This window comes from Eleginops maclovinus, chromosome 23, assembly GCF_036324505.1.
Source record: "Eleginops maclovinus isolate JMC-PN-2008 ecotype Puerto Natales chromosome 23, JC_Emac_rtc_rv5, whole genome shotgun sequence".
NCBI classification, from domain to species: domain Eukaryota; kingdom Metazoa; phylum Chordata; class Actinopteri; order Perciformes; family Eleginopidae; genus Eleginops; species Eleginops maclovinus.
The window spans coordinates 8,481,210-8,504,831 of NC_086371.1; the positions used below are offsets into that span (position 1 = coordinate 8,481,210).

General features: G+C 39.6%; 1 protein-coding gene across 4 annotated transcripts in view; it reads left to right on the forward strand.

Annotated features, from left to right (window-relative positions):
- enox2 (ecto-NOX disulfide-thiol exchanger 2) overlaps nucleotides 1-23,622 on the forward strand; it is a 148,636-nt gene that overhangs the window by 28,522 nt on the left and 96,492 nt on the right. The window contains exon 1 of one of the 4 annotated variants that reach the window (XM_063877019.1): nucleotides 9,254-9,410. The exons of the other annotated variants lie outside the window; for them this stretch is intronic. Within the exon in view, the coding sequence (XP_063733089.1) occupies nucleotides 9,389-9,410 (22 nt within the window). The 5' untranslated portion in view covers nucleotides 9,254-9,388. Of the gene's footprint in view, nucleotides 1-9,253; nucleotides 9,411-23,622 lie in introns of those variants that run through there. 4 annotated transcript variants of the gene reach the window in all.

Consider the following 23,622-nt stretch of genomic DNA (forward strand, 5'->3'; position numbering starts at 1 on the left):
TGTGTGAAAAGACATATGAGAGTAAACACATACTTACACAAGGCCAAACACATGGAACATTGTCTGAATGATGAATATCTGTAGGAAGGGATGCATAGTGAACTTATAATGGGATTTAAAGCAGTAACATTGACACTGTAGCCTGTTTGGAGTATCGATTTACCAGTGAAACACGGACAGTCATCAATATCTCTGACACAAACATTGCATCTGCTTTTTTTCTCTCTAAGAAATTAGACTAAACAATCATTAACATGTACATAATTTAACTGCGTTCCTAACTGAGCCCTTATATCATCTGCCTTGTTTTGACAAACAATTCAAGTTGTATTTCTGCTACAAAGAAATCCTATTGTTTCATTTGAATAACTCCCATCGTTTCAGCCAGAGTGTCTACAGAAACCTCTGTTCAGCTTGCATATTGATAAGCCAGCTGGATCTGAATCACAGTTTCCGAGATGGATTTCAAAGACCAGTGTGAAACTTTCTCTCTTCCCGGTGTCATTCATAATCATAATCATCAAATTTCCTCAACTTAGCATCTCAGGCTTTTCCCTAACTACGGAAAAGTACTTCAGAGCTAAGTGTGTGGGGATGAAATATGTTGGTAATAACAGATATGATAGGAATTGTGGTTGCCTTTTAGAATGATGAATGCCATTTGTTGTTGTGCCGACAAAGGACTTAAAAAAAACTATTTTTCTTTGCACAAACCCCATCTTCTTATTTCCCCAAATTAAAATAACTGTCATTATTCTTCTGAAGTTTAGGCTAATGCAATTCTGATAGTGAATAAGTAGCCTATTTTTCTCTTCTCACAGCGGGAGTGTGTGCTTTTTTCTCGTTGGCCTTGATTTTTTTTCTGTGGTTGCCATTGCTTTGGTGAATGGTCTGCTCCCATTTTCAACAATTCCACTGTCTCTCAGTATAAAACCAGGTCCAAAAGCCATAGGCAGGACAAGGGCAGGCATGCTTGTACCATTTTTCTACTCTCCTATACAGTAACAATATACCAGGTCTGTTTGGTATTGTTTCCATAACTCATCACATTTTCTTGCTAAGCTGTCACAGCACTCCATTCCTTTGGGTTTTACTTATCTGCTAAGTTGAATTCACAGATAAAATAAGACACGTTTTATGGAATGTATTCAAAAATAAGCTGAAAACCCACACCTCTATAAACAGTATGTCAATGTAGCTTGAGTGTAATCGGCATCACAAACAACCTGACATGTTCCTAACACAAAAGTTTGAAAACTGCTGTCTTTAAGAGAACTTAACAAAGCTAAATCCCCAGCCAAGCTCTTGCTAACTAGGAGCAATAAAAAGCCGCCTGATTGGAAACATTAAAACAGGCATAAGATATTTCACAGCCAAGGAGGGAAGGGGCTCAGCAGCAGAGGCTTAAAATTGCCCAGAACATCATCGGTAACCATCTATCAAGCATAAATGATAGCGGTGAGAGGAGGTGCTTGCAACGGAAATTAAAACACAATACCCATCCCTGTCAGAGCCTGTTCACCCTGGCTTTTCAACAAAACCATTATGTGGAAAGTGAGGACTGCAGGCCATTGTGTGATCGTTCAGATGGGTTCAAACGATGTTCGACTTTTGTAGTAGTGTTTTCCTTTATTATCTTTTAAATCTTATCTTGTATTGTCCTGTTTTGAAAATATTCAAATGGATATTCAACAACATTCTATACTCAGACCGTGTGATTAAAACAAAAGGTAACAACGAGGCATTAACACAACATCTCCTCACGATATCCTGTGTTCCCGGGGTTAATCCTATTACAGTATTTCTACTGGGTCATATTAGGAGGTCAATGGAGGCCTACACTGTTAATAAGGACGGCTTTGTAATACTTTTTATAATGTTACATACGAATACAAGCCTGACCTTCACTGTCTAATATTTAATTTGCATTTGACTATACTGAAAGATGCTGCAGTATAGCAATATGTAAGAACAGCCCCGTCTCTAATTAATTGTCCTCATGTGCATTGTACTTTTTCCTCAATTCAGAAATGATTTTAATAGATGATAGAGATGCCTTACTGTAGGCTTCGAGCTGCTTATCTATTGCGTGTGTTTAAAATGAGCAGGTTGCAGAGACATTCAGGCATAGCGGCTCTCAATGATGCCATCAAGATGTTATTGTGTGCGCCAAGATCTTATTATGCTTGTCCTATACAGCATGTGTCAGCATAAATATATCTACACGTCAAGTCGTGATAAGTGATACAAATCTTATCACTGCCTGACGTGTAAGAAAGAGAATAACAGAACTGAGCACTAAAGCTGACACGAGATATGGTGGTCGATGGGTTCTACTGTATGTGACATATTTCTTCATGAAGTCTTCCCTGCGTTTTATGGAATATACTATAGTGTTGGGCTCTTTTGTCCATATAATTTCAGAAAATGGTAAAAAGGCCCCTACCAAACCCAAGAGCCCAAGGTGACATGTTTCAGTTGCTATTTTTTTCCAAACAGATGTCCAAAACACCAAATACAGTTTTTAAGAAAAGTAAATTACATAATTTGTTCTTCTCAAAAGGTCTGAAAGACCTTGGACTAAAGTCAAAATCCAGAGAAGTGAGAATAGAGGTTTTGCCTATCAATCCCTTTAAAGGAATTGAGGGCCAGCATCAGCAGAGAGGAGTGAGGTTTGGGGACCACTGTGACCTTCTCAGTGGCCTGAGAGTGTGTTGGCTTAGCATGACTGATGCAGATTATCATAGCTGGAGAAAGCCAATTACTCTGGTCATCGCTGCACCCTCAGGGCTCTTCTCTGTGGAATGAAATGCATTACAGAATTCTCTGTGCATCCTTCTGGCAGCGTTTTGTATTTTCTCTACGCTGATCCACCCCGTTTGAGTGTTAATAGCGCAGTCAATGGGACCCTCCCGCGCCTCAGAGCCCTTTTTGGCTCGAATGAGCTTCTGCTCCACAAAGCAGGGAGGTTGTGCCTCTTAGAGAAGCGGAAGAATTACGTTCTCCTCTATTTGTCTTTCTCTATTCATAACAACGCTCTTTTATTTTTAGGCCTTCTTAACCGCTCGCGTCCATGGACCACTAAATAAAGAAAGAGGCTGATCGCACAGTTGTTGTTTGAGAAACTCTATAGCATTTTTATATTCCTGAACCAACAGCAACTGAACAGACCTTTGTTACCCTGGGTTTTGTTTTCTAATACAGATCTGCTACAGAACCAGCGAAGCTAAGATCACAAGCGACAACGCTGAATCTCTGTCATGTACAAAGAGTACAGATCAAGCAGAGTCACTGGTAAGAGGCCTGAGTGCACCTTCTAAAGGTCTTATTTTGTATCCATCTCAAATAGATCTTTTGTCTTTTTACTTGCCTTTACCTCTGAACCTGCCTCTCTCTTTCCTGAATGTGAATTATGTTTCTTGATTCATGTCTATTTTTTGCTGTGGTAACTTTGGTCTTTTTGTGTGCAGATATAAAAATCACTCAGTTATTAGTGTCAAGGCTTTTGATTCAAAATGTTAATTTTATTCAAGCTATTACATATTATTCACACAGGACAGGGTACACACACAATATCACACAAATCCCATAAAGGCCAATTTGTTGATTTTCTGCTTTTTAATCTTGACACTTTACAGTGTTTGTGTGAAGCATGGCTTTTCAGTGCGACTGTATGTTACAGGGTAAGTGCATAATAATAAAAACTGTATATAACTAATGAAATAGACAATTAGCTGTTAAATAACCAGGTTCAGAGAAACGGCAACACATAGGTAAATGGTTATTCATAACATGAGGCATTTTCAAAAACAATGGATTCCTGCAGTACATTGTACGAGAGTATAAATTGAACAGAGTAAGAAACTGACAGATTGCTTAAGAGAGAGGAAAGAGAGGGGGGATGAAAAGCGCCTCTCTTGCTGGGCTTTGGCCGATGACTGTGTCCTTTTCCATTACTCTCACACAGCGCAATATGCAGGTCAGTCAGGTGATAATGAATGCTCTGTCTGATACTTGGCCTTTCTTCCCTCCTCCTACTTGCCTGGCCTGCTCTCTCTGTTGTATCCTTTCTCTGTCTTCGCCCTTTTACACGGCAGAGTTTTCTACAGTGTCTAGCACATTTGCCTTTTAGTGGGTTTAATTATCTAGCAATCTCCTTTCACCCCTGTTCAGTTATGCTGGGCAGTTTCAGTTTCTTTGATCGGTTGGTTACAGAAAGGGAGATGCCAAGTTTCCTGTCGCTTTCTCCATTATTTAAACACCGACTACAGTCCAACTTCTATTCACATTTAAACTTAATTTTCTGAGGTTTATCTGAACAAAAAGAAATGAAATCTTTGTTGTAAATCACTTGCTTTACTCCGAACACAGGATTGGATGTACGGATCAAATTCCATGCACATACACCCCCACTGTTCCTACATGTTGCTATACTGGTGTTATAATCCATCCAGATTTGATAAAAGACACGGTGCTGTGCACAAGGTTTGATATGGTACCACAAAAACACATTATTTTCCTCTAATATCAAGAATGAAACGTTTTATTTTATGGATATCAAATAACTCTTGAAAGTCCATCAAAGCTACATCTTTGTCATGGTGAGGGATGGACAGTGGCAGTATGTACTGTAAGACTCTTGTTTGAAACTTTGCTGGAGCAGTATAAAGCTTATATCCTTAAATAATAATGTTGTATTTGCATTGATGTTTTAAGGATAAAAGCTTTATTTTCCTTTTAAAAAAAGCGGGTATTACCAGCTCATGATGATGCAATTTATTGTGAACAAATACAGTTTTTCCGTTCATTTCTTTTCCCATTATTCTGGGATTTGAACATGACTACAGTGTTTGGAATGAGACAGGATTTGGTCCCTGGAATAAATGCTGTTTTAACGACAATGGAATATTCCATACTGACTATTTTTTATTTAATATAAAAATATTTTTCAAGCAAAGCTCACTAACTCTTAGGATTTACAGCTGTTTTTAAATCCGCAGGTCAGCATGTCATTTAGCAGATGAATGGATATGAGGAAAAATAAATTCTGTTCTCAAGGAACATGTGCAAGAGTTTACCTCAGAAGGAATCATATTTCCACTTTAGTCTCTCCTAACTCTATTTATCCCACATTCTTCAGCCTTTTTCTGCCCTCTTAGTGGAAGCTAGAAGTCTGGCTACAATACTGTCTTTGTGTCAATGTCGTCTTGGGGGCAGTGAAGTTTGATGCTTTAGTAAGGCTGATGGTACATTTGGTGCCAGGAATCAACCAGTTTGCTGCAGAACACAGCTGCCTAAATGCAGCACAGTGCCCACTTTCTCTCATAAACCACATTTTCTTGTATCAGAGGACTCGCAGTGTTTCTAAGACGTGTGGTAACATTGTAGAACAAACAAATATGATTATCGTCACCTCTTCTTGCGGATATACTGGTGGCAATGCGTGAGTGGTGATGGAGTGAAGTGATTCTCTGGCTGGGGATTATGTCAAGGCAGTGCTTGTTTTTAACAATATTTCAGCACTTCAGAGGGGTTAACAGTTATTTTCACTCTGTGTGTGACCCATTGCCATCAATATTCATGCTGAGGGAAGATTCTCTAGCTATAGGCCTGGCCTCCTTTTGGATTTAGTCTAATCCGGTTTCCAGAACAGATGCTGCCATCACCAAGGCACCTAAAGTAGCTCCCACCTCCCACATGAAAACTATGGCAAACATGCATCTCAAAACACATTGACTCCAGTTACTTTTTATGGTGTCTTGTCACTGCTCTGCAACTCATTAAAAGCATCTAATTATGGATACTCTAGTATGTGAACTGGGACATTATGAAGCTCACTTAATGAGGTGTGACTTAATCTGGGGAGTCACCTCAACCTTTCCTGTCTAGATGATCATCTGCTAACCATCAGTCAGGGGGCACGGATGTGAGGTAAGGAGGACAGAAAGGTGGAGGTAATTAGAAAAGGAAGGATTAAGGAAGATAGAGGTCAAACATAACTAGCAAGAACCCAAAAGACAGAGATGTCCCCGTCTTCCCGACACATTTCTGAGCTGGCTTTCCTCCTTCATAGAGGGCAGTGGAGTTAATGACATTTTTCACTTGGGCCTGAGCTGGAAACACACCATTCATTGATCTCAAATGGAAAACACCAAATACCAGTGCAGTCACTTTAAACTGAAAGGCTCTCGGCTCAGGAAAACCTTTTTAAATACCATCCTCTTTCCCCCTCTGAAGGCCTCGTGGAGCAGCTACCTGAACTCTTTTGTTTGATTATAAAGGGCAGATTGATACAGCATGGCACCCTCTTAACAAGTGAGAACAGGACTGTGTGATTTTGCGAATTACTCAAAAGAGACAAACAGTGCCAAAAGCTCACAGGACAGGACAGTGAAAAGAGATATATTCACTGTGAAAAGAGCTAGTTACGTAAAAGGCTATACCTCTCAGAGCCCTAGATAACATTTTACTAAGATAGTTGCTGATGAGGCCCAGCTCACATTTAATATGCCGTAATTGAATTTGAATAATTCATTTTATAAGAGATTTCCCTGTAAACTAAACAAATGCATTGAGCATGAGATTAGATTTAACTGGGTTGACCATGCTATACATTCTTGCTTAAATGTATAAAACCGAATGGAGCTGGATGATATGAGCTCATGATTTAGGGAACACATTCACCTTAGTGAATCTTTCAAATACATTTCTTAATTCTTTTTATGGTGAAATGTTTGGCCCAGGATTCATTATTAGACCCAACTCTCAAGTCAGGAAGTGTATCTGACTAAAGACACAGGCTGTAATGTCACCAAATGTTCAAATACAAAACCAAAAAAAAAAATGAATCAAGACATCAGACAAACATCATACCCTAGGGATACTGAAATTGAATGAGAGCATGCACTGGCTGTTACTCATTACTACTGGCTGACAGGGGTAATTGAATTCTGCCTCGAAAAAAAAAATCAGTTTATTTCTCTTCCTCTCTGGTGAAAACATGACAACAAAAAAAGCAGCTGTTTGCTCTGCATTTTTTGAATACCCCTTAATGCAAAAAAAAAAAAGGGTACATCTTTGCTGATAATACAGTTTGTGTTGGCCTATCTGTCTCTTAGATTTGACCTCAATGTTTGTGCTGTAAGGAATTTTCTTTTCCTACCAACCCTCTCCAAAAATCCTAAGATAATAGTGCAGTTGGAAGAGAACAGCTGTCAGGTGGTATCTTTAAGTCCACTTTTCTTATCCGAGTTGAATTCTGATATGATCATTATCCTTCATCCTTTAATAGTGGCTGACAGTGTGCCGTTTTTATTGCTAGAAAATACCAATGCATAATGAGCAAACACTGTTGTTTACTGAGTCACTGTAGATATTTGCTGATTACGGATTAAACTCTCATAACTGTCATAACTGCCAAGCCCTTGGTTTTATAATAGTGTTCACCATGGAATTTCAAAGCAATTTTGAGTTTTGGAAAAAGGGAATGGCACTCTGGACTTGGTAAACACTTTCATTTACCTCTGAATTTATGATATGATTGCAGTGGAAACAGACTTATTGGTGGGGCAGAGGAGAAAATAATTTGATTTGGAAGATATTCTCTGAACATGTCCATGGCTTTTTGACCTGAACTATGCAACCTCAATTTAGCTGTATACATGGAAGGATATTTGTAGGTTTGTGCATGATTGAATGCAGCTCTTGTCTTTGAAATCACATACAGTCAACGGCCAGTTTAGCATCCTAGCAAACACATCATATCAGCGAAGGTAAGATCACATTTGGTAATATCAGAATATGCCATCAGCAAAATACATGTTTGGGATATTAAAATATCCATCCATATATCTAAATAATATCTACTCTGATTGCAGGGTTGTTAGTTTTAGCCAGGTGTATTGGAACTGGCAAGTCATTTATAAATGCTGACTTATTCAAGCACTAATATGAGGAACTTTACCGAGGAACAAGTTCTCATGGAAAAATCCTTAAAGTATCAGGTGAAATTTTCCCAGAAATGAGCACAGTGCTTATATCATCTTTAATGAATGGTAAAACTGTTTGACATACTGCAACCATTAAAAGCTGGCCTGAATATTAACATTGAACAGGTGTTGTCAGTGTCTCCTCCAGACGCCAGTCTAAAGCAGCCTGAAGGGAGTTTAAAAGATCAGGAATAAACGACCCAGCTGTGCAACACAGTCATACATTAAATATCATTCTCATGCACATTTTTTTTCCATGACTCTGTACACAGCTTGTGTCTAATTATGGAAGCATAATAGTGTTTGCTCTGCTGTTTTCCTTGTGTGATTAATCTTTCGGCTGTGTGTTGATCAAACCCAAACCCCATTTGCACCCTGAGAAGCCTCAGTTATTTTTTAAACGTTTTTTTTTTCAACAGTGTGAGCCAGAGATTATACAAATATTTGGGTTGCATGCTTCTTTACAGTTCATTTAAAGGATTAGACACAATGGGAGCCAAACCTGGCAGAATGCAGGTACTATTTCAAAAAGGTAAACACACTGGTTATTGGATGTCGCAGTCATACAATTAACAACTCTTGAACCCACCAGAGCTTCAACTACATCCCATTTATTTTTAATCAATACCTTAATCACTTGCAACAAATTGGACAAGTACTCTCTTGCTGTATTTATCTTAAAACAGAGTGTTTCTTGAGCCTGGGGGTTGACACGGATGCCTCTCATCCCAGTCTGCATGCTAAGCATTGGTATTGAACTGATAACATCTTTGCTTCTCCTCCTCCAACTGGCAAGCTACAGAATGACGCCTTCTTTAAAGCACCGTTGTCAAAAGTTGTGGGACAAATTACCTCGCTTCTTGGGGCATTTATCTCTTGGCTGCAGCTTAAAAAGTGTCATTAAAACCCTAATGCAAATGCTTGGAGAGAAGCATTTTCCCAAATAGTTAATTTGGCATTCGTCTCAGGAGCGGTGGGCGTGCACACTGTCTTCTCTTGTTCGCTTTGAGGGACTTGAGGGCTGCAGCTATCTGTGTGAAAACGACATCCTCTGCTGACAGTGCACTAGTGCTTGAGCTCGCCTTCACAGCAGACCGACCAAGCAGGAGTTTTGTCAGCTACTGTACAGCGCCAACCGACACAACCTGAACAGTTCGCCCGCACTCCGCATGTGTCGGAAGCGAACAAGTGCTGCTACAGCCGCGAAACGGGCACGTCGTGAGGGCGGGCTCCCGTGCTGTAGCTAAAAGGTCCCGCTTCGGCTGACGGCTCTCATTGCAGTCCAGTCTGCCGAGCGGAGCGGACTGACTGAGGAGCGAGCCCCGTCTCCATTCAAGGATTTTACTTCGTACACTCCGTCCTACAGCCGAAGACCAACGCCACCTCGCCTTCTGTGGACAATGTTTCTCTTGCAGTACACAGGTACATGTCTCACTTTTTACCCTGCGTGTAAATACGGGCTTTTATTTCAGAAGAGGTATTATTTTTTTACCCACACACACCGTCAATTCACACTTGTGTTGCTGCAGGCTACTGACGGCAGTTACTGCATGAGTTATTTGGCGTTTTGCCTTATTTTGTCGCCCAGCTTTACGTTGTTTGATACAAGTTATAACAGCAAATGATGAGATTTTTCCTGCTGTGTTTAGTCAGTAATTGTCGGGCGTATACTAGCTGTTGAGACCGCATAAGAAGAGCCGTGCTGCCTCGCTCCAGTGTGGCACGGTTGCTTTTTCGAGTGTCTCAGCACTTGATGTGCCATGGTTTGCTTTATGGTGATAAGTGATCAAATATCATGTCTTGTACACATTTAACGCTTGAATCTCATTCCAATAGACACAACCGGTAGCTGTTTTGTTGACTGACACACGCATACTGCAGCTTTTTATGGATGAAGTTTTTCAGAATAGGTTTCATCCATGCTGAAGCCGGATTACTTCTATTGAAATGCATATTTTTCAAATCCTAGTCAATCCGGTTTATATTATATGGGCAGTGTTATGGATCTCTGTGAGTCACATTGTGTTGGATAGGCCTATCATGCAGGGGCAGTTGTTGGCTGTATAAGTTGTTTCGTGTCTTTGCTCCGACGTCCGACTATTAGGATTTCCGTGTCATTTATTCCCGAATCGCCACAATAGCAGAAATAGCTGGATTTAAATGGGACATTTTCTCCGGGCTCACAGGATCTAATTAAGCGAGGATGCTGTTTGAACTCTCACATTAACCTGCTTACTGTGCTTTATTCTGGCACTCCGTTCACCAGCTTCCTCTGTTTATAGTCAGGGTAAATTTACCTCTGATGTCCCACAGCTTCTCCGTCGTGTGATGGTAGCCTAATTACTACTTTCCTATAGCACATGAAAGCAATGACTTGTGAAAAATTACTCTCATGGAATGAATTTGTCAACACAGTGAGTATACTGACAGAAAATCTACTGAAGCCACTTTGCTTCCATCCTTTTGAAACTTTATTCTTTATGAACTTTGACAATTAGCAACAGCCCGTAGAGCTGCTTATAAGCAAAGGTTGAAATTCATTTGGAAATGAAGATTATTGTTAAACTAATGCAGCAAATATAATCACTCAACATTGCATGACTAATAACCAATATTAAACTATAACATTTTGTCTAGTAAAACATGCCGTTTTAGGATGAATATGACTCTGTGCCTTTGTCCAGATGATGAAGATTAGTTTATTTTTGTGATCTGATTCAACGGTATTTTACCCTGGGGTTTTTCTTGCGCAGACAGAATGGATCAGTTCCCTTCTCCTCTATTTCCTTCCCTTCCAGACGCACACACATGCTTTGAATCAAATTGAGTGAATGGGGGGCGAGTGCCTCCCTATGACCACTGGGAGAGAAAAGGTCCATCAGACCTTGTGACAGCCATTTACCTCCACACTGCACTAGTCCTCTGATACATTGCCAGAGCATCCTTAGATTGCCTTTAATGGTGCGAGGGAGGGGGGCACTTTGCTTAGATCTGTCAGTGGGGAAGGATTTAAAGGTTGTACATGGAGCTAGAAAAGGATCTTAAATATTTCAGCTCTCTTCGGCATAGCATGATAGTGCTGCAAGGCAAATTAAGGATGAACAGAGAGTGGACTACTGTACAATACCAGGAGATTTGGCAGATTTGGAGACTCACTCAATTTTAATTGGTTGGTGAATGAGAATTATATGATAGCAGTAGCTGTCAAGGAAAAAACTAAGCAAAAGTGGAAAACAAATAAAAAACAAACGGAAAAACTGAGACATAGATTACCATTAAAGGCCAGTTTTGCATAACTAAGATGCCGTAAATAAAAAGAGCCTAAATAATGGAATTTTTGTTTGTCAGTTCGACATAAAGAATTGGAAAGAGGTGGATCCATAATCACTGGAAAGAGTACAGCTTAAAAGGGATACATTGCCACCAGGACAAACACGGTATTGTAACTGTAAACCTGCCAGACAACATTTACATAATAATGTAGTGCCTATTAATTTGATAGTGAGCATCATTTTCAATGCTGAAAGTAGGCTAATATGTTATTGCTCACTGGGAGTGATTATTTATATAACATTGAAGTTATCAACAACCTGGAAAAATAATGTGCCAAGTGAATGAAGACCAGCTAATGTATTTGTCTCTGTGTTGACAATGACAATGACAATCACAAGCAATTCACTTGTCAAGATAACACAGTTTGCCTTCAGTTCATCCACCCTTGATACCAACTCCCAGAGCTATTCACTGACTGAGCCTGCCCTTATGTATTCAGCGGACTGCTCAAAGATTAGGGCAAAGTTGCCTTGCTGTGCTGATAGGCAAAGCGTTTATTGTTTCATACTGGGACTTATGACCACCAGAAGTACAAATATCAGCTTGATTGTTTGTAATAACCTTCTCTGTTGGGCTATGAACACATTTGTAATGTGCTGCTGGTTCTTGGTGTCAAGCTTTAAGAAAATGATAAAAAAAAAAGATGATTTGTGCCATTCACCAGCACTCTTGTCTACTTTCCAAAATAAAATTGCGCTTGGATACTGTTGAGGTAGACGTGGTATGTTACAATCCCTGTTCAGAAAAACAAGTCATAATGATCCATAGTTGTGGACAGCACTGTGAAAACCCTGTTTTATCATTAGCTCTCCATCTTGAAACAACAACGACGTATTACCAACCCTTTACAAAGCTCCTGAATGGGATGTAGATGCTTCTTCACACATTTTTTACAAAATGCTTGGCTGCTTCACTTGTTGTTGTCTTTCCAGGGTACCATCGTTGGGCTGATGTTTAAGGGTGCTGGTGTAATAACTGCTATTTCCTCGCCTCGCCCTAAATCTTAGTTGCGGGCTAATGTAGGGTAATGATGGTTGTTTATTTCTGTCTAATGCTCACTTGTTTGTGCCCTCGAGAAACCTCATTTGACTTGGGCCAATTGTTCAGCTTTAGAATTACAACTTAAGCATTAAAGTGAGGCTAAAGTGTTGTTCAGGTTGAAGAAAAGTGTATTAGCTTGTGTGGAGGATCCCTGTGAGGTTCAGTAGTGTTGGCAGCAGCAGCAGTTGAACCTGCCATCTGGTATTGAGTAACTCAGAGTCCTTGACAGCCTGAAGACAACCAACTCTGGGGCTCCAACCATATCACTGACAGAGCTCTTCATTTCTAATCACTTTCATGATAAGCAACCACACAGGGAACCTTGAAATTGGAGCTAAGGACTCTGTAACTGAATGCTCAGGAGCTACATGAAAGATGAAGTGAGCCATCAGCCTTATTCTGCATTTGCTCTATATGAGCAGTGTGTGTGAGATGGGATTGTGACTTCAGTGCTGCTGTGGTAAACCCTGCTGACAGTTCCTTTTGAGCGGAGGAGAATAAAGAAGCAGTTTGAAGAAGCTGGATTATGCTGTTCACCAGGGAGTTTCTCCACAACATTTCGACATTTCCAGATCTACACTCTTGAATAATGACTTAAATGTTTAATCAAAATTGTTAATAGTTAGTTTTCTCTTCAATTGATTATTAAGCTAATCATTGCAGCTTTTAAGGTAACGTATTTCGGGTTTAGAATTACTCATGAATATATCTTTAGGAGTTTGCTTTCTTAGACACTAATGATTTATGTCATGAAGCTCAAAGTAAGACTCATCTTGTCGTACTGGCAGACTCAGAATGACTGCTGTTTGTTCGTGAGCATGTTCTGCTTATAATCGGAGAAGTTTGATTAGAGAAGAAGAGTAGCATAACTTTATGAGGGTCAAAACATTGAACCGAGCGTCAAGTCCATCTACTTTTGACTCCTCTAGATCTCATATGAAAGGTTAAGGTCTTGAAAGTTATCATTTTCTATCTGTTAAACCATTGCAACTCAAAAGGAAAAGAGCAACATCCAACCTCGCTTGAAATACATTTATGTTTTAAAAATGATGGAATTCTGTCATTTTTTTTATTGTACATGCATAGAAGTAGCTGTATCTGCTTGACTGCCCCTCTCAGTGATTTGAGGGATAAAAGAAAAAAACTCTGTGTGGAACAAAAATATGGCATTTACCTGAGAATGATGCTTTCCCACAAGAGTATGGATATGATTTCTGGTTATTTCTGTGGAATGTTTTCTCCTTAGCAGCAGGGTTAAGACAGCAACTGAAAGTAGGACAACCCGGGGATGATAGATCACCAGAGGGATGTGGGACACTACTGTTGTACATCTCTGAAGTTACCTGTGTCCACTGTTGCCTCTGAGATTGTATTACAATAAATGTTCCCCCTTAGCATTGGATGATAAATTGAGCCACTAAATCTCACTTTTATGTAGGAGTGTCCTTTTGTGTGTTTCTTATTTAAATACTAGAATCAGGTTCCGTATGGTGTGGATTTATTTGTGAGAAACTAATATTTATTGCCGGAATTTCCATGATATTTATTACATTTTTGCAGCTAAGCATATATTGCTGTGCAGGAATTCACCCCCTTGGTCGAAATCTGCTTTCCACACACTGATATGTAGAACATTTCCCCCGCAGAGAGAATGGAGGAAGCAGAGGCCGTGGTTCAGTGGTTTGGACCAGAGGACAGGGGTGTCCACAGCGATTGCTTGTCTGGAAAGCAGCCATCACTCTACTGTAATAGAGACTGAGAGCCCATTTATATGGCTCTTACTTTGGGAAGAAGGAATGGCTTAAGGGGAGGGGAAGGAGCATGAAAACAGAATGGTACCAGAATGAATGGACAGCAAGTAACCAAGAATGCATTATTAATAGAGTGGTAGAGGTTCTCTGTATGCTGTCTGTCTTATCAGGGCTTTTTGTCTCTTAGTGACCGGCTGAAAGGAAGTGAGTTAGTTTTTAAGATATGTCTGCAAGACTAATATGTTCATATTCTCTGAACCAAGTTTACATAAGAACTGAAAAGGAAGTAGGAATAATTGGGGTAACCCAGGTATTTTCCACTTGCAACAAACATGTTTTTGTGGTGAATATCACTTGGGGTGTTTCTTTCCATTTAGATCAACAAACACACACTTACAGATCCCCACTGTGCAGAAGCTTTCATTGCACAGGAGAAAAAAAACCTCTGAAATGTCATTGGAGCTGCTCTGAAAGGTTTGGTGTTTAAGCTCAAAGGAAGCCCTGTACTGCATGTTTACTGCTCTGCGCCTGGCTAAAGTCAGACCCCTGCTGCTGGATAAACGGGGGGCTTTTTCTGCGGTCAGCACACATTACATACCAATATTAGTTCATTTTTTTACATGTTTCTGAGAAATTGAAGGTCTGCATATATGGGAGGATGATTCATCACCAGTCTCACATTTTGACCACGAAATGGGGGAGTAGTTTCAGTTGGTTTCTTTTTAAATTATAGCGCTGTGTCTATTTTGGAACATTGGAATGCAAGTTGAGGTCAGGATGTGGGTCAACTTGAGAGCTCTGTGTCACGGTCGTGGCGAGTTGAATTGAGGACATCAATTCCAAGTTCAAAAGTCAGACACTTCACTTTCAGGAGGAAGTTGTTCATTTCCTTAAGCTTAATTAGCTTTTCTGAGAACAGAATTTTTGTTTAGTTCGCAGTCTTGTTTTTACCTTTCAGTACGCAATTTAGTAGCTGAATAGTAAACAACTTTTTGCTTTGGTTTTCTCTCAAAATCGAAAGAATCATCGGCTTTCCTTACGTATTATACATGTGTAAACAACTCGTTAGGCATGCTCACCAATTAATGCCAATTCAATTATTTTTTCGGCCAAAAGATACATGACTTTACCCTACAGTTGAAAAAATGTAAATGCTTTTGACCACAGTATGTTCTGAGCTGGTCATTTCACAACTGACGAAACGTGCTAGTGCTTCTAAATGAATATTGAAGCCTGACTGTTCCCCGTTGTTGAGGTATAGTGTTCATTTGCTGCCTCTCAGAGGCAAATGTCCCCAAGAACGCTGGCTGAAAATGCATGCCCTCATCTCCTGTATTATTTTTCAGAAGTCTTTGTCAGCAAGTCTACATTTCAATCAGTATAGTAATCACGTCAGTAAATCTGAATAGATCTATACATATTTAATTGCACTTTGACCTTTCTCTCTCTCTGTGTCTTTGCAAGCAAGCAAACTAAACTTTTGTTTTTGGCTTCCCACAGCCCAACCGCTTTCCTGCAGTGCTATACATCAAGATAGTTATTTAGATGGTCTGTCCTAGATGCTGATTCTCGTTCCTTCTTGAGGCCATGGCCTTAAGGACATATGCTGACAACAGCTGACTTCACATCATGGCACTGAACAGAGCCATTACAGACAGGGAGGTAGCTAATTGGATTCACAAATCAGCCATGGCTCCGGGTTTATAGTGGCACTGAGCTTCATGGGTCATATTTCAAAGTCTGTTGGGCAGTTTGTCAGAAAGGAGGCTCTATGGTAACGAGAAACTGGTGCAGGGAGAGTCAGAGGAGCATCTGAACTCTCCTTTCGCTTCAGGGAAATCCATGGAGAGAAATACATAGATAAAAAGTGGATCCTGAAATGTCCCGCACAAGGTCTTTTCAAATATTATAGCTGTTAGGTGCAATGGACTGAAACACTAGAGTTTTATTTTTTATTGATAGAAGTTGTCCTTTTCAGTGTCTTGACCTTCCTTCACTATAACTTTCATTTATCACGTTCCCTTTTTTGTGCTTTACGTGCCGCTAAACCACTTATTCCAAACATATCTATTTCTTCCTGTTTGGTTGTTTTCTACCTTGTAAACAAAGGACGCTTCTTCTGAGTCACAGGGAGGTCGATGAGTGTGTGTGTGTGTGTGTGTGTGTGTGTGTGTGTGTGTGTGTGTGTGTGTGTGTGTGTGTGTGTGTGTGTGTGTGTGTGTGTGTGTGTGTGTGTGTGTGTGTGTGTGTGTGTGTGTGTGTGTGTGCGCGTGTGCGTGTGCGTGCGCGTGCGCGTGCGTGTGCGAGTGGGTGGGAGAAAAGCTGAGGAGAATCTTCTTCCTGTCTTCCTCCCCTATAGCTGAAACATACTGCAGGTTTTATGTTATGCTTCCTGTGCATGTCCCAACTGAAGTCAGACAAGTAAATTGATATGAAGATTTATTATTCTTTCCAAGTCAAATACTGCACCAACAACCTGCATTTTTCAGGCCTCTAGTGAGTCTCCAAATGCTTCCCTGTCTGACGAGCGTTGAGCTTTGGCTTGTTAGTGTGGTCTCTGGACCGAAGCTGTGCTGAGAGAAAAATGGGCCAGGCTCCAGAGGTAGCACGCTGAGTCTTCAACGTAGCCCAGCTCAGCACCAGCAACAGGCAAACCAGGGGTCCCACAACATTTTGATGGGCCCAATACATCCTCCTGGTTTTCAATAATTGGGTAGGGAAGGGGTACCCAAGACAGTAGTGGATGTATATGTGTTTCTCTTCTAATGCCTTTTTAGATGAGACATCTTATATGGATCTGATTTGATTTGTTCTAGCAGTATTTTCAAATAAAAACTCAAAACTAAAACAAGTTTAAGTGAAATGTGTGAGCTATAAATACTTGAATGGATATGAATTCATTTTAACTGCATTATAATCTGTCAGTCTGCATGTCTTCCTGAGGATTATTGAGTAGGTTTGTACAATATACACTACTATCATAAAAATAAACTCCTTTCAAAAGAGTCCCTGATTCTCTGGAAGTATTGTCTATTAATAGTTACAGATTTTTTTCCCAATGATGAAATGGATTTAACAATGCCTGAAAGTTAATTAGTTGGCTCTTGATATCTTCATTTGGTCTTTTTAAAAATGTAATATAATGAGAGTTCTTCTGCTCATCAGAGACATGACATTGTCCAACTTCTATTTGGTCTACTATCTTACATCTTAACAGGGAGATGATGCTGTAGTGTAATAAAGACTTAGTTGGGTACTATCTTGAAAGAGACATAAGTCAACGTTGACGTTTGCATTCATTGTTAAGAGGGAGTTTGGCTCCTGTTTTCATCATTTGACACTTTATTTCCCCATTGCAGATCATCATGCTAGTCGGTCTTGCATAGAAATGGGAACACGTTTTTTTTAGTTGGAACCTTGAGACAGCACTCATTTGTAGTCGCCAGGTCCGACAAACCTTTTTTGAATTAGAGTTTGAATAAAGCTGTCAGCTCCGACAACTGTGAGAGATCTCCACATTATTCTCTTTGGCTTCTCAAACTTCATAGTGGTCTTTATGTAGGATTGAAGATAAGGATTAATTTCATGAAAGAAATACATTTCACTAACACAAATATATTCATTTACTTTTTATAAAGAAAACTGGAAGAATACTCACACTTAAGAAGCTGGAGCCACACATGTTTTTGTATTCATGCTCAATAAGTTACTTGAAAAAATAATTGTTTATTGTACCACAAATATTTAATATATATCTATGTATTTATTTATACGTTGTGCTTATTAAACACGTCCAGAGTGTTTTACAGTCAAGTTATCACAAATGTTAGTGGATGGAGTTTCAGTTCAGGGCTGTGGCTATGGTTGTTGTTTTGACGAAAGACAAAAAAGCAGACGACCACTGAGAGTGTTGGCACAGTACGTGATAGGTAAACATCCCAGAGCAGACTCAGGTGCTACAGGTTTTCTTAATAAACCCTGACATCAACATCTTGTTCTTGTCACAGCCGTTTTTTTCCTGTTTCGTATCTCATCACATTAGCCACCGATGATATTGTGACCAAACCCCTCAGTGTGTCTGCTGTGATAAGTGATGGATGCAGGGGGCATGAGGAAAGACAGTAGAGAGAAAAGAGAAAACAGATGAGTCGAGGCAGGCTCAGCCAGATCATAGCCTCCAGAGCTATCCCTTTTGCATGATCTATGAGGCTTAATTTGTTTGTGCTGTTTTGGTAATTAAACAGGGAAGGCCCACTCAGTAGAGTCAGGCTGTTGGCTTAGTCTCTTTCACCTAATCTTCCCATAAGACCAGATAATTAATGGTGGAATGACAGGAGTGCCTGCAGTCCTTCTGCTAATGGGAAGGATTCATCTTGTTTACTCAACTTACTCTGTGTTTCTTTATTCAGAGTTTAGCCATGGTGTCATGTCTGTGGTGGTCATGATTTGACATTTGGCACATATCCAGACATATAATGGCAGATGATATTGTGACGAGTCCTTGAGCCGACATGGATATCCTCAGCTACGATTTGTCCTAAATGCCTAACTTAATCATCATTGTTAGTTTTAGCCACATATTAAATGGACTATGTGAGTGCTGGAAGTTTAAGCACTACAATCCCACCAAATCATCCCAATGTACCCAAGAACCAATTTAAAATGTTGTCATACAAAACATTATTTTACTGTTCATGTTTGAGTGTCTGTTGAAATTCCATATCTTCTCAAATCCTGCGAAAAAGACCAAAGCCAACCATTATACACTTGCATAGAATATAATGTATTCCAATCCCTAATTCGAACCCCCGCTGTGCCTAGCAAAAGCGAGTATTTAACCCAGAAGGATAAATTGTGTTCGTTGGATTGATTCAAGAATAAAATAAATGCCCTCGCTTTGTAACTGGACATGTCACTCAATACTTGCAAATAAACATTTCTGAACAACAGATTTGACGAAACATTTAATTGTGAGGGATCTTCGGATATTTCAATTGATATCACAATTGCGATATTGGAGCTCCAAACTATTTTCACATTTTTATTGTAAGACATCTTAAAATGATTATGGTATTTTCATTATTTTAAATCTGAATATGATCTCTATAGCACCACAATATTTACTCTTTTTTAAATACTGTGCTTCATCCGATTTGAATAATTCAGAAGGCCATGTTGTGATTCGTTTAAACTTCCATTTCTTTTGTTGACATAAATGATGTAGTGTATCGACAGACTTTAAGAAAAAAAAAGATTCAAGTGTGTATGAAATGTAGACTGTATATGACTGTTATCATTGATATTAAATATTGTATATTTAATATTCACTCCCTGTTTTTCAAACGATTAGGACTGAATGTGGCTTGTCACACACACAAGCTCTACATATAGCCTGCAAGTGAAAAGAGCAGTGGGGAAATGAGAGATAAATCCATGGTAGAAATGTTCCTGTGGGCAGCTCGCTGCTCAAATCTCCCCTTCCCGAGCAATATTTTGACAAAGGCTTTTGAAAAGCCGAGCTGTCAGCAACAGCCTCCTGACCAGACCCTCATTAGCCAACACCAGCTCCCTGTCCACAACAGGCAAAATGGTGACACCTCTCCAGCAGCACTCGAGAGAAAATTGCTTTCTAACTGCAAATTCATTTTGGAATAAGGTACTCGTTAGGCCAGAACAAGCTTGGAAGCACATTTAGTGTTGTTGGATGAAGTGGGGTTCTCCATATGAGTGACATGCTACACACATTTTCATTAATGTGGATCCTAAGGAGACGTTAATCTCCTGGAGCTGCTTTTAGGTAAACATGGCAGTGTGGGGATAAGAGATATTCCCATGGTGGACTTCTTGTTTAGGGTTCTGTTTAATTGTCTTATTACATGTTGCCTGCTGCTGAAGTCTCCCATCAGGTCCTTGAGTCTTTGTAGTAGAGAGGTTATAATAATACCACAATTAACATTCAGAGAGCACATAAGCATCTTCCCAGATAGCTGGTTCCAAAACATTAGTGATTGGCTTATGAATGATTTCGCTCTGAGAGTTCTCGAGGGCACTCAACTCTCCCGATTGTCTGAGGAGCAAAACTATGAGTCAGTCATTGCTACTTACTGTTCTGTTATTTGATGGATTTTAATAACGAACAAAAACATTTTTGATAATTGAAGTAAGTATGTAAGTGTGTTTTTGCTGGTATACTGCACTGCTTGGCATTTGGGTTTGGCTTTGGCTTGTTGTAACTCCTTCAATCCAGATCTGATGCAAGAATCATGACATATAAAAGTCAGATTGTCTTTTCTTACCATGCGATCATATCAGATTGTCTTAACCAAAACTCTGACAACTGGCAAATATCAGGGTTAGACTTTGAATCTATACAGTAGTATGAATAGATAAAAGCATCTATCATTGATTTGTGATCTGATGCAGGTTGAATACACAGCTAAATTCTTTCTCTCTGCCAATGGGCCTTTGGTGAGCCATAGCAGTTTGCTGCCTCCTGCCGCTCACCCTACAGTACAATTGCCAATGGAGACCGTATTTATAACGGTCATAAAACCCCACAAAGAGTGCTGGTGCAGTTAAATTCCATAATTCAGTTTCACATTCATTTGCATTGACAATCATAACTCCTCTGGAGCCGCTCCAGAATAATGCAGCCAAGAATGAACAGCTTGTTAAAGTTTAGAGGGCGTCCTCTTCCCCACTGAAGCCCTTAGGAGCATATTTCTGCAGTATTTCAGCTGAAAATCTCTGAGGTTTGTTTCTTTTCTACTTAATACAGGTGGGGGTTGTGTATCAGTCGAAAATGAATCAAAAGTTGTTGTCTCTGCAGTTTTTCAAAATCATCACATCCCATTTACATTTGTATTGAGTCTTTTCTGCAAGAGAATAGAAAACGGAGCAGCTTTCACTTTACATTTGGACATCGCTATGAGCTTAAGGCATACCATGCATACAAGATAAACCTTACTCTCCAAGTTTTTCAACATTTACAATACAAAGGAGAAAGTTATCTTACTATGGTCTCTTGAGGTTGTTGGCCCATTGGTATGGAACTGGGTCTTGTAGCAGAGACATGATTAGGGTTCTGCTGTGGTCCATTCAGAAATAGCACAGGCTCCTTGCAGGCTGCTCTGGGAGAGGTCTTTAGAGGTCAGACCATGTTGGAGTCTCACTAAGGCTGGCTCTGTACAACTTTGCTAATTTGTCTATAATTCTTCCACAAATCACCAGAACATCTGTAGATTATTGGTTTCTATCCCTTAAAATCCATGTAGTCCTGACACCGAAATCCATTAGTTTGACACTTTTGCACCTGTTTGATAGTGGTGTAACAAAATGCAATACTTTTAGTTGCCAAACATTGATTGTGAACAACCAATCAGTGTTTAGATCTACAGAAACGAGGTTCCATTGAGGTTCATTCTAATCATTCAAAATAAGTATAATCAGAGGTTAATTACATTGTTTATTATGATGTGTTCATATGTAAACTTGTAAAATGTTGCCTTTTTACAGAGAAACTTGAATTAAAACTGTATTAGGAAGGGTATGGCATGAGGGAATTATAGACATATATTATAACTTCTTTGAAAATAAAACAAACATACCTGTCAGAGATGAGATGCAGGTTTTGGTTGATTTGAGGGAATAAAACAAGATCAATCTACGGCTTGTTACACTAGAAAGTAGTTCATGTTATTCTTGCGCAATAGGTTGCTGACATCCCAATCTCTCACAGATTTAGTGCTTTTTTCACCAGATGTCCCCCTCTCAAAATGAAATCAATATTTATTTTGTCTAGGGTTAGGGTTCGGGGTTGAGGGGATTCCACTTTCTTTCTTTCTGTTCATTAACTTTCTAAAAATGTTCCCTTTTTGAAAACATAGCCAGAAGCGAAAAGTAAGAGAGCAATGAAATGTGCCACAGAATACTGGATATGAACCAGGGTGCTTTGTGACTCAAGTTTTTACATCAAGACTGTACAAAGAAACCAAGTCCTGTCCAGAAGGAATAAGCATTGCAATGCCACACTGGTAATGTCAATTAAGAATGTCACATTGTACAACGGTGGTATTATGTAATGATCCTGATCATATGTATTGTTGTATTCCTCCTATAACCCCCTCGTGGAACATTATCGCTGCCAGATATCAGAATGCATCTTTGTGTCGAGTCTTTATAATACATGAAAGCTACATAAAGAAAATCACACATAGGAGTTTTCTGCAAAAGAGTAAGGGGTATACAGTGAGCCTGGCAACTGCTCCTTTGTAAGACAAGTGCTCTATTGATTGAGAAGGAGATTGAAATTGATTGAGAAGGAGAGTGAAATCACTGAATCACTCCAGGTAAAATTATCTTCCTCCTCTCCTATTTCAATGCTAATGCGTTCTGCGCAGGCCAGTTTTATTCAGTGAATCATTTTTGAAATTGCTCCTGCACGTTGACAAGTGGTTGCACTCTTAACTGGTGATGAGCAATCAAAAAAGTAAACAAACAAGGCTGATATTCATTTTATTTTTACAAGTTAATATGGAATGGAGTGGAGAAATGTACCACATTTTGAAGACGTGGCATGGTGCTGAGCATATAAATAGGAACAGAAAGCTGCCAAACTGCAGCCTAACTGGAAAACATTGCTTCAACTTTGGAATAGTTTCTCAGCGTTTTAACTTTATCATCCTAAGTTTTTTGTCTACTCTCTGGAGCTACTTTACCAAAACCACTCAAAACGTAGTGACACATTGTTCCATTGAGGCTTTACAGTAGATATAGATACAACAATATAAAAATGTAATCAAGCAAATACTGCACTGTTAACCTTGTTTCAGATCCTAGAACGCATTTGTGCAATGCATTAGATCTCCTAATGGATATATGCTTGGAATGGAAGTAGGACTCTTTATTCATTACGTCGGCTGAATGGCCTCTGCTGGGCTTGGTCGCCTCCTATATACTTGGATAAGTGTGATATATGTACTGGCTAATTGCCTTTGTCCTCATCGCTTCCATGACCAGGCCATTAAGCGTCTGGAAAAGGTCATTTCCTGTCCTATAACTATGGTATCCATCAGGGAGACTCGGCCACAGCAGAGCGGAATCCTGTAGATGATATTATCGTAATATTATTGGTTGGTTTATTTTTCAAATTGTTAAAGCTGGTCCCCTGAGAGATAGCATGGAATGTGGAAACAGCTGGGAATGTATTGCGATTTCCGAAAAGGCCAGCAGATGGTTTACTGAGAGCTCAATGCTTCAATTGTGCCACACAGTTCCTGCACTAGGTCAGGGGGAGGAGATTATACAAAGATTAGGCAATTTACACTCCATGATGAACTTCAGTAAAGTTTGGGAAAGAAAAGAGAAGGACTCTATATCTTTTCTATACCTGATTTAAAACACTGAACTGAGCTCAGATCAACATATGAAGTAAGTGCATACATTATTGGTTAAATTACCTTAATTTTGAATCACTTCTAAATAATTGAAAGGACAAGAGCTCCAAATAG